This window comes from Bos indicus x Bos taurus, chromosome 1 (assembly GCF_003369695.1).
Source record: "Bos indicus x Bos taurus breed Angus x Brahman F1 hybrid chromosome 1, Bos_hybrid_MaternalHap_v2.0, whole genome shotgun sequence".
NCBI classification, from domain to species: Eukaryota; Metazoa; Chordata; class Mammalia; order Artiodactyla; family Bovidae; genus Bos; species Bos indicus x Bos taurus.
The window spans coordinates 111906972-111923618 of NC_040076.1; the positions used below are offsets into that span (position 1 = coordinate 111906972).

General features: G+C 39.3%; 1 protein-coding gene across 6 annotated transcripts in view; it reads right to left on the bottom strand.

Moving 5' to 3' along the window:
- Positions 1–8442: 8442 nt before the first annotated feature.
- The window catches only part of MME (membrane metalloendopeptidase), a 116221-nt gene continuing 108016 nt past the window's right edge, over positions 8443–16647 (bottom strand). For 5 of the 6 annotated variants that reach the window (XM_027543131.1, XM_027543115.1, XM_027543123.1 and 2 more), the window contains one exon: positions 8443–9666. In XM_027543131.1, coding sequence (XP_027398932.1) covers positions 9567–9666 — 100 coding nt within the window. In that variant the 3' untranslated portion in view covers positions 8443–9566. The remainder of the gene's footprint in view (positions 9667–16647) is intronic. The other variant, XM_027543107.1, reaches the window with a different exon arrangement.

Consider the following 16647-nt stretch of genomic DNA (forward strand, 5'->3'; position numbering starts at 1 on the left):
ATACAAATAACCATTAAGTAAATGAAAGGATGCTCAACATCAGTAATAATTTTTCTAAACTGCAAATGCAAACCACAATGAGATACTATGTCACACCCATAAGGATGGCAACTGTGAAAACCGAAATAAAACAGAAGCAAGTAACAAGTGTTGGCAAGGATGTGGAGAAATTGGAACCCTTGTGCAGCTGGGAGAAATATAAATGGTGTAACCGCTAGGGAAAACAGTATGGCAGTTCATCAGAAAATTAAACAGAATTACAGATCCTGCAATTTCACTACTGGGTATAAACCCAAAAGAATTGAAAGCAAGGTCTCAAAGAGATACTTGCACACTTGTGTTCATTAGCAGTATTATACAACAGCCAAAGCAGAATCAACTTAGGTTTTCATTGATATGTAAAGGGATTAATAAAATGTGTCATATATATATATATATAGAGAGAGAGAGAGAGAGAGAAATTGAAAGAATGAATTACTCAGTCTTAGAAAGGAAATTCTAATGCATGCTGCAACATGGATGAACCTTAAGGACATTATACTACGTGAAATCAGCCAGAAAACTAGATCAAACATATTTCATTTATATGAGGTACCTAGAAAAGTCACATCCATACAGACAGAAAATGGGATGGAGGTTGCCAGGAGCTGAGGGAAGGGAAGAACAGAGTTATTGTTTAATGGTTTTGTAGTTTCAGTGGGTAAAATAAAAAGGTTATGGAGGTGGGTGGTGATGACAATGTGAATGTCCCTAACACCACAAAACTGCGACATTTAAAAATGGTTAAGATGGTAAATTTTATGTTATATATATTTTACCACAGTTGAAAAAACAAAACAAAACCTTTGACTAGTATTGTAGAAGTTCTTAAATTGCATTTCACTGTCACTGAATGAGTACCTAAATGCAACTGGCTGAGAGTACATCTGCCAAAAAAGCAGATGGTACCTACCTTCCTAGAGCTGTCTGTCATCAGCCAGCACTTAAGTAGCCTCAGGAAAAAAAAATAGAAATGAAGAAGCCCTAAGCAATGCAAATATGAAACTTACAGGTATTGTACCTGAAAAAAATCAAGAATATGCTTGGCATTGCTACCAAGGACAACAGCATTTGCCGGTGTAACTATCTCTTTAATATTTGAGCACTGGGGTAATATTTCTTTTTTATGACACACTTCTGAGGCTGAAGTACAGAAGTTCCTGAGAACATAGCAATTCATTAGCTTGCCTAAGGTAAAAATAATACCTATAAATAACCTTTCAGGAAAACACAATGTGCCAAGTGCAGTAAAATTTCAAGGCTGTCTTATGATTAGTATTTCCTCAGTCCTGGGTTTCTATTTTCTCAAAGCTTTGCCTAAACAATTTACATTTTAGCTACTTTAGTGGATAAAGCTATAAATATTTTCCTGACATATTAGCGCTTTAACAAGGAAGGTCCTCTTCATGGTTAATTAGTTTGCATGCTGAGATGAGAGGTGGGTGATAGGCAAGGCTCGTTAAGTGTCAAACACCTAACTTCTATAAGATAGATTATGTTTATTTTATAAAGGTCAATGTTGGATTCTTTGCATGAGTGAATCAATTATGACTACGCACATTAGTTGAGAATAATGGCAACTTATACCTAGTTATCTCAAACTGGTGTTGTATCCATATACTTCACTATCTAGTAACAGATAAGCCAAGAATAATAAATATCCATTGACCAACCTTTTATAGTTGTATATATTTTGCCGTTAGAAGATAATAGTGAATATTTATATCGTGCATTTTCTGTAGCTGCTGTAACAAATTAACACAAAGTTATGACTTAAAACAACATAAATTTGTTACATTAGTTCTGTAGATCAGAAATCAGAGAGTGGTCTCCCTGGGCCAAAATGGTCCCTGCTTGTCCGGTCCCTCCCGGAGGTGCTAGGGAAGAATCCACTCCCTCACCTTTTCCAGCTTCTAGAAAAGGGTAGGGAGAAGGCAATGGCACCCCCACTCCAGTACTCTTGCCTGGAAAATCCCATGGCTGGAGGAGCCTGGTAGGCTGCAGTCCATGGGGTGGCTAAGAGTTGGACACAACTGAGTGACTTCACTTTCACTTTTCACTTTCATGCATTGGAGAAGGAAATGGCAACTCACTCCAGTGTTCTTGCCTGGAGAATCCCAGGGACGGGGGAGCCTGGTGGGCTGCCATCTATGGGGTCGCACAGAGTCGGACACGACTGAAGCGACTTAGCAGCAGCAGCAGCAGAAAAGGGTAAGGGTCACCCCTTACCTCAATGACCCTCTTTGTTTATCTTCAATCATCTACAGCTGGTCATTTTCTCATATTGCCTGGCTCCGAGTTCTACCTCTAGCGTCCCTTTTAAGAACCCAGGTGATTACACTGGACCTACCTGTAATCCAGGTTACTCTCACCTTAAGATGAGCTGATCAGCAAAGTTAATTCCATCTGCAAACTTTAATTCACCTTTACCCCATGCTCTCACATCTTTACAGGTTCTGGAAATTAGGATGTGGATCTCTTTAAGTGGGGAGAGGGGTATTATTCTGCCTACTACAGAATCACAGGACAAAAATACATTTACATTTTTACACTTTACTTCTGAGCAAACTAAGCTTCAAAGGAGTTAAATAGCTTTCCTAGGATTTCTGTGCCAAGGCCATTTTCCAAGCAAAGCAAAGGTACTTGCATAACTGTTTTCCCCCAGATCATCATTTCACTCAAAACTTCAATTTTGTTTTGAGTGTGCTGCTTTTGCTTTTTTTTTTTTTTTTTACTTTTGAAGAAATCTTTTGCTATTTAAAGGATGCACATTTTTTGCCTTGTTTCAAGGGAGTCTAGAGAGAAAAATGATTTGACAGGGATTAAGTAAGTGACTCACCTAGAGCAACAGAACAAACAATATGGTAAAAATAAAAATCTAGTCTTTAAGCCAAAAGCCCTTATGTTTTTAAAGACCTACAGGTTTAATCAAGATATTAAATTTCAATATAGTTGAAAACACAATTTGCTGGCAACTGGTACAGTAACCTTTCCATAGAGGTATGTGTAATTGTGACCATTTTGAAGAATAAACTGAAGCTTAGAGGAGCCAAATGCTTGCTGTGTCAGCATTTGGCTAGTCCTTGCCCTGCGTGTCCCTGGGTCTATACGGAGCACTCTGGATTCCAATTTTTCCACAACACTGTGACCTAGTTCTTCTGCACTGTAATATCTTGAGCCATCTCCAAAAGGTTCGATTTGCAAAACATTCAATCTGCCTGACTTCTGGTTTAGAAAAGGTCTTGATCTTTACTGATTTTAATTCTGAGATGATAGAAATGCAGAGAAATTATTTGCTTAATGCAGTGATTTAGCAACAGAACTGGAATGAGTAGTATTCTAAATTCCCAGTAATGGAAACAAATGTTATCTTTATCACACAAATTCCGGCAAATGCAAGAAATGCACAGAACTTTCAAAGTAAAATGATAGTGAATAAACTTTGAGAATAGTTAAAGATACTTGGGGGGGGGGGGGAAGCCCTTTTCTTGATATAAGACATGTCAAGAGCTGTGAATAATGAACAATTGTGTTAGAGTGCATACTCCCCTTGACTGTGTCCCTCTAGAATGAGCATTGCTACCTAGAGTCACTGGGTTCTTACGTACTTTAGTTGCCTAATTTTCTATGAGGTGTGTGCGTGCGGAGTTGCTCAGTCGTGTCAAACTCTTTGTGACCCCATGGACTGTAGCCCACTAGGCTCCTCTGTCCATGGAATTCCAGGCAAGAATACTTAAGTGGGTTGACATTTCCTACTCCAGGGTCACATAGCAATATTCTTTGTCTCATTTTCCAACTGTCAAAACCCCATCCATCCTGTCAAATACAACGTATTACTTCTAACAGAATGTCTTTGCCATACTAGGAAAATCCCTTGAATTCTCAAGTTGTGTTTTCTCTGTATTTCTTGGCACATCACATATTCAGCTGTGTAAGTATTTGTGTACATTTTAATGTCTGTACTAAAAGTCCAGCTGGTTTCATTCATTTTTATCTTCTAATGATCCTACTAGAGGGTAATCTTTTGAGGACTCTTTTATATGCAATATACTGCATCACACATAAAAGGTGGTCAACATTTGGTCAATGAGTAAGTGAATGTGTGTAATGGACAACTGCAGTGCTTACCAAAGAGTATCACTTTATCTTGCTTTTTTTAAATTTTTATTTTGTTTCTAATAGAGTACCTTGAATATAGCATATGCTGAATAACTGTTTACTGCTATAATTGTTTAAAGCACTAAATATTCTTTTAAAAATAACAAAGGCTTATATAAAGTAATAAATTGGAAACTATATTGTTTCCTATAAAAGATAATTGTTTTGCCAAGACATGGCAAAAGATAGAATTCTGAGGAAAACTAATGAATAAAATTACTTAAGCTTTTTTTTAAAAAAAAGATATGTTTTGGGAATTTAGCTATAAGTGAGTTGATATTGCTAGGCTAAAATCCATTTTATAGTGACATAGAAAACTGATAGTAAATTTATATAGATTTTGGACTTCAACATATCTTGATTTGGTCCCTGGCCTTGTCATTTACTATCTTTGTGAATTTGGGAAAATTAGTTAAACTCTCAAATTCAAATTCACCATCTATAAAATAGGAGTATTAACATTAACTCACAAGGAAGTTACAGTAAATGGAAACTTCATACAAACAACCTAAATCATGGGCCTTACTCACAATAAAATATATTATCTTCCTTCCCATCCTCTTATTGAAAATGTATATCTTAAATATTGTATCTAGGTAAAATGCATGTCTTCATTTGACACATTCAGAATTTAATATGCACAGTATAATCCAAACTGAGGTGTTTTGCAGTTTAAAAGAAATATCTAGTATAACTGGCATTTGGGACATCTGTGTCTTCCTTTCTCTTCTAGGGACAGTGCTTTTCTTCTTTTGGGAAACTGCCCCTATCCTATTCTGTAGGGAATCAGTGATCATAATTTCTATAACCTCCTCACTTCCCCATGACCTATTCACATGGATAGGCATGTTTCCAAAACAGGCCAATTGGTTTTCTCCAGGATTTGTCAAGTGTATTGTAGCTAGAGGCGGTACTTCCCCTGGGAAGAAAGCAGAGACTCTTTGAGCCTGTCATGGTTGACCAGCAAGGTTTCCTTTGGCAAAGTTGACTGGCAATCATAAAGTAAACCACATGGAAAGAAGCCCCAGTTACTCTTGTTATTTAGTTGCTTAGTCATGTCCAACTCTTTTGCGACCCCATTCACTGTAGCCTACTGGGCTCCTCCGTCAATGGGATTTCCCAGGTAATAATACTGGAGTGGGTTGCCATTTCCTACTCCAGGGGATCTTCCCAACCCAGGGATCAAACCCACATCTCCTGTTTTGACAGGCAGATTCTTTAACACAGAGTCACCTGGTACTCCTACTATCCCAAATTTGGTTATGGGATCAACACAATCTCCAGTTTTGGCTAAACTAGAGTTTGATTTCACATTTATAACTAAAGTCAAATATAAGCAGTGGCTCACCTAGAATTAGCTGTATCCTGGTGTTTCCTCCTGCTCAGTCTCTACACATTAGCATCTGACCCCCTGGTAAAGCATTTAAGTTTGCTTACTGTATAGTTTACTGCCTTCTGTCTGTTTCAGTCCTAGACTGCATCCTTAACTTTGGTCGGTGTTGGCAAATGATAGCATTTTGTATGGAGGGAGACCAATGGAAGAGTGTGGCTAGATCAGTCCTTTAGCATTTTCAGGGGAAAAAAGAAACCCAAGCAGACCTTCCTAGAGCACATCTCTGTTCTTACAGAGCCACTTCAAATAGTCAGGGGGAAGTCCATCAAAGTCTCCTGCCTTATGTTAGGCAGCGTGTGTAGAAGCCACTTCGTAAATCTGAGAATTAGCCTGTTTTGTGTGTGCTTGTGTGGCAAGGCAGGTGAAGATGAGCGAAGGAAGCTCCTGACCCAGATTTTTTGCACTTGGATCTAAGTAGACTGAGATACCAAACTGACTAGCTTCTTAAATAAATCAACATAGCTTAAATCCAGGGGAATTATATTTCTCTTTTTTAGTCATTTCCCCCACCCCGCCCCATCATTCTTTCCCTTCCATCCTTGCTCCCATACTTCCTCCTTTCTTCCAAATGGTAAAATGTACCATTTTCACATTATAGAAATATTAAAATGCAAGAAAAAATGGAAATAAGAACCACCTGCAATATCATCAACTGGAGACATTCCCTACTAATTTCTGGCATATATTCTTCCAACTCTTTTCCATGCAACTCTATTTAAACATGATTGAAATCATAATGCATACTCAGCACTGTGTCCTTTTCATATTTTCTTTGAACAAATCTAAACATTTTCTGCTGTTTATTTTTTCCTTCGGTATCATGGATAAAGATGTGGTGACCATTTTAGCATTCATTGCATCTTTGACAACATATTGTAGGGAACAGAGAGCTTGGCGAGCATATGTGTTGAAGGATTAACACCAAGGTAATCAATATTCTTGCCTGAAAGATCCCACGGACTGAGGAGCCTGGCAGCCCACGGGGTCTCAAAAAGTCAGACAAGACTGAGTGACTTCACTTTCAATCAATAATCCAGGTATGTGACAAAATCAATAATCCATTTTTATCTTCTCGGATGTAGAGTAGATCTTCAGGATGCATTAGAATTTGAGATGATCAGGTCAGAAATGACAGCAAGTGCATTTACCAAAGTTGAATCAGATATGACCTGAAAAAATGATTGTTAGTTTTGGCAAGAAGTATAAAAATTAGTCATAACGGCTAGATGTCATCTTTCTTCATTCCCCAAGCTGAGTCCATCCTTGTTTCCAGCAAGAGCCAATGCCCATTCTTCTGCTAGACTTTGCTTGTACAACCTAGAGGATCTGCTTTGTCAAACAAAATAGAAGCAGTTTGGCCATGAGGTTGAAAATGCTAGTAGTATTTCTCACTGTTTTAGAGGAAATGCAAAAACAAACAATCCCCCTCCTCTAAACAAATAAACAAAGGAGTTGAAATTAAGACAGCGTTGTTAAAGACTAGAATGCAATAAACACGTGCCACTTGGACACCAGTCACATGTGGCTTCTCTCGTCACCTGATCAACCAAAAGTCAAGTCTCAGTCCTGGTACATTGCACAAAAACACTTTGATTCCTGCCTAAGTCATCTGATTATACCTGTAATTCTCTATAGCATTTGGCAATCTTTTTTCTTAACTTCTGAAAACAAATCAGATCAGAAAACTATGGTATCTTTGCAAGATAGGTGTGGTGAAAACAAGAAAATACAAGTCAAAAACATCTGTCATTCATTTTTAAAAGATTCAATTTGAAGCTAGCAGGAAGTATAAGATTACAGTGACAAATGCTCCGTTTGGCCTTAATGTTTTTCCAGGCATAAATACTGTGAAGGTTTACATGAGGGGTGGTGGGGAGGCTGGAACAGAGACTAGAAATAAGAGCAATAGTATGAAATATATGTGTTTTCACTATATATTTTTGAGACTGGAACCTGATAACAAAGGACTCCTCTCCCAGGATAGCATCCTTTCCACTTTGCTTCTAGAATTTATGTAGACAGTGCAGCACAGAGCAGGCACCTCACCAAAGTTGTTGCCAAGAACTTTTTCCTATTTTCATTCATGAGTAACATCAGCCCCCAACCCTTAGTGTCTCAGCTTAGGAACTCTTTTCTTGACCAGGATTCAAGCATGGTTAGACTTATGTGTGAGATCATTACAGATAGCTTTTATCTGATGGGATAATACCAAGTGATTGGGCATGGTTAAGAGAGACCATATCATCCCATACAACTCAACACAGTGCCGCGTACAATGGATGATGTCCACATGTGTCAGGGTGGGGAGGCGTTGGTATTCTGACTTTGGTCTATCTGGTAGTCTTCTATTTCTAGAGATAAAAAGATCCAGTTGACAGTTGGGAGGAGGGGCTTCTCAGGCACTGGTAATGTTGAGTTTCTCAGAGTCCTAGGCTATAGGACGTGCTCAGCTGAAGAAAGTTCACTGAGTTGTATGCTTATGCTTTATGAAATTTTGGTATATGTATTTCAATACCATTAAAAAATGTAAACAGGCATTTTTCAAGAGGTAGGAAAACCAACACTTGTATTTTGGATATTCCATTTTCATGTTTCACTAGGAAAAATAAGGATTTTGGACCCCTTCTGTAAAATATTACTCAAGTAATGAACTGAACTAACTAACAGGACAGGAAAAGAGAACAAAAAAGCTTCAAGAACTGAACTGCTCTCAGGGACTAGATCCCTGCTTCCAGAACTCTAGGTGAGTCAGAATTTTAGAAACAAGCCCACTGGATATGCAGAAGCCTCTTATTTCTATTCAGAAATGCACTTCCAAAGCTGGACGGCTGGTACAATAAGCTTAGTGAATAATGGGTTCACAATTTCAATTTATTATCAAAATATTTCCATCATGACAAATCTGAAAAGACAGGAGATGCAGAGCTACATAAATGCAGTTGTGCCTTTTTATCATAGCCACCCTCAGAGAAGATTTCACGTTGAAAATCCTGCTTATAAACTACAACTTTTATGTTATCTTTAAACCACAACTCTTATGTACCTCTAGCCAACTGTCCAGGGGCAGTTTTTAACCCAAAGTTTGTGCTTAAAGCTTTTCATCAATATGATTTATAAGTTTAAAAAGTCTCAAATCTTTATCTGTACATCACTTTACAGACCTTGTTGTTTCATTAACTATTTATCTTGATCTGAAGCTTCAATATTCAATGGTTACTTATAATAACAATTATTTAGTCATAAATGTAGTTAATAATTAAATATAAAAATTATTATTTATACATTACTACAAATCTCTTAAAAAGACCAAGTTTTGAGAGAGAACAAGAAACTGCTTAGAAAATTGCAGGGAGCCTCAAGAATCTCATTATCAGTGGAAATAGGTACAACAAAAAACAGTTTTACACATTCATTTTAGCCCTAAGAGTGCTTAGAATACTCTCAGAATGAATAACTGATAACTGGTAAAATTAGATTAAAACTATGTTGAGTCCCAAGGCCCCAATATGTATAAGATTTCTTTGGAAGAGTTCTGAAGGAGTGTAAATGTTGCAAATAAAGGTAAAAATAGGTACACAGGCTTCATGTTTTTAACTCTTATGCTACTGCTGTACTTTTGGGGCCAAGTGAATTATTCTACCTTTTCTTTCTCCGTTTCATTAGAAATTCCAGTCCACATCAAGAGACAACATCAAACTGGCAGATCATATGGGAAACTGAAATGAATGGTAATATTCTGTCTAGAGATTAAGCATGATTTAGACACTGAGAATGAGTGATTTGATAGACAGTAGACCCTTCCTCCCTCCACACCTTTTCCAGAAAACCAAACTTCATTTTTATTGCCATGTTCTCACCCCTGTGAACCACCTCCATGTAATCAGTGACCTCTCTGACCCCTTCTCTCTCGGATAGAGTTCCCCATTTCTGTGATTTGGGCAAGCTTAGCCAAGGGCTGCACCACTTCTTCTGAAGATTACCAAACCCGGCATTTCTTTTCTGGATTCATGTATGAATTCTTGCGACAATGGAAGGCTTCTGAAAACTGAGGAGAGTTCTGCAAAGTCCCAATAATCCTGGGAAACAAACAAAAATCACCATCAGCATTTGATACTCATGTCCATGCCATGTAAGAGCTCTACAGAATTTATGTAGATCAATTGAGTGAGTTTGGAACTTTAAGTTTAAAAGGAAACTAAAACAAAACAAAACAAAAAAACTGGTAGCCCACTCCTTTTCATTAACAGAATGTTTTAAATAGAGAGATAGCAAACTACAGGGGTTAAGTGCACAGATTTTGAAGACAGACCACATGCTCTGAATCCCAGTTATGAGCTGTTTTTATTTAGCCTGTCTGTGCCTCAGTTTCCTTTTCTGTAAAATGCATATAATAATATTACCTGCATTTTAAGCTTGGTTTGGGGAGTTAATTTATAAATACTCTCTATATTTTGGTAGGATAAATGAATAATTCAAGTTTGGAAGTGCAGTTATTTTAAGAAGAATTTGGTCAAAGAATAAAATTATGATTTCTTAAAAAGCAGAGACATTACTTTGTCAACAAAGGCCCATCTAGTTAAGGCTATGGTTTTTCCAGTAGTTGTGTATGGATATGAGAGTTGGACCATAAAGAAAGCTCACTGCCGAAGAATTGATGCTTTGGAACTGTGGTGTTGGAGAAGACTCTTGAGAGTCCCTTGGACTGCAAGGAGATCCAACCAGTCCATCCTAAAGGAGATCAGTCCTGAGTGTTCATTGGAAGGACTGATGCTCCAATACTTTGGCCACCTCACACGAAGAACTGACTCACTGGAAAACACCATGATGTTGGGCAAGATTGAAGGCAGGAGGGGAAGGGGACGACAGAGCATGAGATGGTTGGATGGCATCACTGACTCAATGGACATGAGTTTGAGTAAACTCCAGGAGTTGGTGATGGACAGGGAGGCCTGGCGTGCTGCAGTCCATGGGGTCACAGAGTTGGACACAACTGAGTGACTGAACTGAACTGAATATATCTTGAAAGGTATCACAGTGTAACTTTATGATAGATTTTAAATATGTATCTGTTGATTTAATAGGAAAAATAACAATTATTTCCCTTTCCCCCTCAAAGAACCCCATAGATTATCAAAAACTGGATTTAACCTGAGAACCTGGGAAGGGTTGGAAAAATACCAATTTCCTCTTATCTCTGAACCCCAATGGGCAAAAACAACACTGTCCAACCCACTATTGGCACCAAGCAGTACTTGAAGGACACTGGTCAGTACAGTGATGGAGAGGTGATGTTTTCCCATCAACCATGAACCAGCTCCTTCCCTTCTCTTTCCACTGGGACCATCCCAACTCAGCCACCTTGGGTTGGGGGCATGGGGTCAAGAGGCAAGCAAACTGGAGTGGTCAGAAGACTATGAACATGTTCTAACTTGCTGAGATCTCCCTACATGGCAGATATATGAACTTCATGACTGTTGTTTAGTTACTAAGTTGTGTCCGACTCTTTGAGACCTGTGGATTGTAGTCCATCAGGCTTCTCTGTCGATGAGATTTCCCAGGCATGAATATTGGAGTGGGTTGCCATTTCCTTTTTTGAACTGTATACATCCCAACATTTCTCTTCCCCTCTAACCCATTTTCCACACAGCAGTGAGAGTGATGTTGTAAGTCAGAAAGAGAAAAAACAAATATTGTAAATTAATGTATATATGTGGAATCTAGAAAAATGGGACAGATGAATCTCTCTGCAAAGCAGAAATAGGGACACAGATGTAGAGAACAAACCTATGGACACCAAGCAGGAAAAGGAGGGGTCAAGTGAATTGGGAGACTAGGACTGACATACATACACTACTATGTATAAAGCACATGACTGATGAGAACCTACTGCGTAACACAGGGAGCTCTACTTAATGCTTAATACTGAATGTGGTGACCTAAAAGGGAAGGAAATCCAAAAAAGACGGGATATATGTATGACAGGTTCACTTTGCTATACAGCAGAAAATAATACAACATTGTAAATCAACTATACCCCAATAAAAAGTTTAAAAGTATTTAAATCAGTAATTCTTTTACTTATAACCTTCTAGAGACTTGAAGAAAATCCAAACTCCTGTCCATCATCTCCAGTGTCCTGATGGCTCCAGCCTACCTTCCAGCCTCCTCATGATCTGTTTCCCCTATTCCTCATTAGGCTCAAACTACATGGATCCACCTTCCATTATGCAAACTGGCTAAGCTCTTGCCCTTGTCTGGCATTGTTGTGCCTGCCGACCCCACTCCCTACAAAGTTACTCCCCAATGACTATGCAGCTAACTCCTCATTGACTATGTGGCTAACTCCTCAGCCCCTGCTTCAACACATCATCTTAGAGGCCTTCTTGGAATACTGTCCATGTGAGCCCCTCTCACCTGTACCAGCCCCATCACAGCACTTATCATGAAATGTGATGATTTTTTTCTCCTTCTTTCCTTCCTGACATACTCTCGACACTGTAATCTCTATGAGGACAACATATGGAATATACTTTGCTCCCTGCTGCTCCACCACAGCTTAGCACAGTCCTTGTTTATTGCAGAACTCCAGAAATAACGAATGAGCCCGTCACCTGGTCATGGTGATTACATATAGAGAGTAACAGGACATTATGAAGAAAAACAAAGCTCAGTGTTTTTGGTATATTTGTTATAATGAACCAACAGGAGGGAAAGAAAGCATTTCCTTCCTCTATTTCATTCCACATAGAATTTGTAAAAGTCCTACTTCCTAATGTGTAACCCATCACCACATCAGTTATTTCTCAAATTTCCCATTCAAGGAGGATGTAAATTTTTTTGGTTGTATGTTTTTGAGGATTCCTAGAGCGATCTTTGGGGAAGGCAATGGCACCCCACTCCAGTACTCTTGCCTGGAAAATCCCATGGACAGAAGAGCCTGGTGGGCTGCAGTCCATGGGGTCGCGAAGAGTCGGACATGACTGAGTGACTTCACTTTCACTTTTCACTTTAATGCATTGGAAAAGGAAATGGCAACCCACTCCAGTATTCTTGCTTGGAGAATCCCAGGGACGGGGGTGCCTCGTGGGCTGCCGTCAATGGGGTCGCACAGAGTCTGACACAACTGAAGGGACTTAGCAGCAGCAGAGCAATCTTGGGGCTACCCTGGTGGCTTAGACAGTAAGGAACCTGCCTGCAATTCAGGAGATGCAGAAGACACGGGTTTGATCTCTGGGTTGGGAAGATCCCCTGTAGGAAGGCATGGCAACCCACTCCAGTATTCTTGCCTGGAGAATCCCATGGACAGAGGAACCTGGTGGGCTACAGCCCATGGGGCTGCAAAGAGTCGGACACGACTGAGTGATCTCTCATGCATGCACTCAGAGCACTATTAAAGATCAAAAGGAATCTTCCCAGCATAAAGTGGAATAGGGGAGAGGGGTAGAGCAGAAGAATCTATCTGTTCACTGGCTGAAGAGGGAGGTCTCCTCAAGCCTGAAGAGGGGCCCAGTAAAGGCAAGGATGTGTCTGCCTCTGAGCAGGGTCCAGAGAGGACCCCTGATAGGATGGTACATGGCTGTCAGTGAGGCTGAACGTCAAGAGCAGTGGTTGCTGCCTAGCTTGACCATGACCAACGGAAGGAAAAGGAGCCACTTGACTTCAGATAGGACGAGAGGACTGCAAGGATGCCAGTACCCATGGCAGACCAGAAAAGGAGGTAATTTCTTGATTTCTAGGCTCATCAGATGCCTTTGGATTCCTGTATGACCCCAAGAAGGACTACACTGAAAATGACTGAAACTGAATTTCTCACCTCCTGGCTTAGGGTGGGAGCTTAGACTTTGAGTTAATTTGATTAATGATAATAATAATGTCCATGGTGTAATTTCTTACACTTGAAAGCTCATGAACAGATTTACTCGATACCTGGTCAAAGTGATCATACATATAACAATAGGAAGATTTCAGACATCAGGGATTTATAGGTGTACTTAGTCTTTAAGGTTGTAGGCTCATAGACTTGGAGTTGAGAAGGGCTTTGGTTCATTTAATCTGATTCTCTTCCTTTATTAGAAACCCTAAGTGCTCGCTGAGGGACAGTATGCTGGTGGTCTGACTATTCCTCTGAGGAGCAAGCTCCCTGATGGATGGGGTCATGACCATTTGAGCATCACTGGCTGGAAGAGCTGATCTCTTTGCTCTTATGTTATTAATATTTTTTCAAGGGATCATTATCTTAGACATCACCACATGGGGATAAGTACTTCAGTAAAAATGTCCAAACCCAAGACTTAATTCTACGTTTCTCTTAAAAATATTAAAGACATTTAAAAGAATATACCTCAAAACAAGAAAGCCCACAAAACACCACTGGGAGTTGGCCATGCAATGACACTCAAAGTAAGGAACACTCAGCCCTCCATTTCCATTCCAGTTCCTTTCTTTCCATCCAAAAACTCCAGTTTAGATAATCTGATTCTGAAAAATTAGGTCAACAGTGTACCAGGGCTTCACTTACTTTCCTAGGACTCTAATTAGTGCTTGTGTGTTTATAACATCAACTCTTTGGATGGATGACATAAATAATCTATTTCAAAAAGTAGATATATTATTAATAAATATAAATTTCTTCTCTAAGAATAGGATCATATTTCATAATTTTTAAATGCTATACGAAAACTATATATATTTGTGTTTATAATAAGAGGAGACAATAACATCTTTTATTATTTCCTAAAGTAATTTTCTTGAAACTTTTAGTTTATTATATAAAACATATATTACTGCTATTTTATCATATTCCTACTGCTTATTACCTTGGCAAATAATCACTTGTACTGAAAATATCTAAGAGATGTGGAGTTGAACATCATGTAATCAAGAATGAACTTTATCTACCACAAATCTGACTACTCCTGCTTGAAATTAACTGTTTTTTAAATTACTGAATGAGCTTTTAACAATTTATGAGTTCTCTGAAAATCTTTTGCTACTTGTTTAAAACACACAACAGGGATACAAGGTTAATTAGCTTCATTCATGAATAAACTGTTTAAAATTTATCATTAACTAACATTCATGATTCTTTTAAGGTAAGGTCACATTGGTCCACATGTGTTCCATTATAAATTCATCAAGAAATAAATGTGTGAATAGATTCGCAGGCATGGGCTAAAGATTAGTAAGTGCTAAAAGAAATTCTACAAAGCCCACTAATATCCACACCATGTATAAAATACCAGAAATGAATCCTAATATTTAAGGTAAATGGAGGAAACATCAGTATTTCAAAGAGGGCTTAGCTTCGACATGCTAAATCATAGAATGTGCTGTGTTGTGCTTAGTCACTCAGTCGTGTCCGACTCTTTGAGACCCCTTGGACTGTAGCCCACCAGGCTCCTCTGTCCATGGAGATTCTCCAGGCAAGAATACTGGAGTGGGTTGCCATGCCCTCCTCCAGGGAATCTTTCCAACCCAGGGATCAAACCCAGGTCTCCCACATTACAGGCGGATTCTTTACCATCTGAGCCACCAGGGAAGCCCAAGAATACCGGAGTGGGTACCCTATCCCTTCTCCAGGGGATCTTCCCACCCAGGGATCGAACCCAGGTCTCCCACATTACAGGCAGATTCTTTACCATCTGAGCCACCAGGGAAGCCCGAGAATACTGGAGTGGGTAGCCTATCCCTTCTCCAGGGGATCTTCCCAACCCAGGAAATAAAACTGGGGTCTCCTGCATTGCAGGTGGATTCTTTACCAGTTGAGCCACCAGGGAAGACCAATCATAGAATAATAAGGAACAAAATAGCCACATTACTTTAAAATGTCTAAATAAATCATTAGAAAGAATATTCTTTTAAAAATATTAGATATTGCTGCTGCTGCTAAGTTGCTTCAGTTGTGTCCGACTCTGTGTGACCCTATAGACGACAGCCCACCAAGCTCTCCCGTCCCTGGGATTCTCCAGGCAAGAACACTGGAGTGGGTTGCCATTTCCTTCTCCAATGCATGAGAGTGAAAAGTGAAAGTGAATTTGCTCAGTCGTGTCCAACTCTTAGCGACCTCATGAACTGCAGCCCACCAAGCTCCAAGCTGTGTTAAACATTTCTAGCATTAATAGTGGTATAGAATCTATCCAAGAAAAAGAACACATGACTTTCTGAGGAGGCCTTACACAAAAAAGCAACATGGCTGTCTGAGGAGGCCTTACAAATAGCTGTGAAAAGAAGTGAAAAGCAAGGGAGGAAAGGAAAGATGTACCCATTTGAATGCAGAGTTCCAAAGAATAGCAAGGAGAGATAAGAAAGCCCTCCTCAGTGATCAGTGCAAAGAAATAGAGGAAAAAAATAGAATGGGAAAGATTAGAGATCTCTTCAAGATAATCAGAGATACCAAGGGAACATTTCATGCAAAGATGGGCTCAATAAAGTACAGAAATGGTATGGACCTAACAGAAGCAGAAGATATTAAGAAGAGGTGGCAAGAATACACAGAAGAACTGTACAAAAAAGATCTTCATGACCCAGATAATCACAATGTGTGATCACTGACCTAGAGCCAGACATCCTGGAATGTGAAGTCAACTGGGCCTTAGGAAGCATCACTATGAACAAAGCTAGTGGAGGTGATGGAATTCCAGTTGAGCTATTTCAAATCCTGGAAGATGATGCTGTGAGTGTTGCACTCAATATGCCAGCAAATTTGGAAAACTCAGGAGTGGCCACGGAACTGGAAAAGGTCAGTTTTCATTCCAATCCCAAAGAAAGGCAATGCCAAAGAATGCACAAACTACCACACAATTGCACTCATCTCACACGCTAGCAAAGTAATGCTCAAAATTCTCCAAGTCAGGCTTCAGCAATCATGAAATTCCAGATGTTCAAGTGGGTTTTAGAGAAGGCAGAGGAACCAGAGATCAAATTGCCAACATCTGCTGGATCATTGAAAAAGCAAGAGAGTTCCAGAAAAACATCTATTTCTGCTTTATTGACTATGTCAAAGCCTTTGACTGTGTGGATCACAATAAACTGTGGAAAATTCTTAAAGAGATGGAATA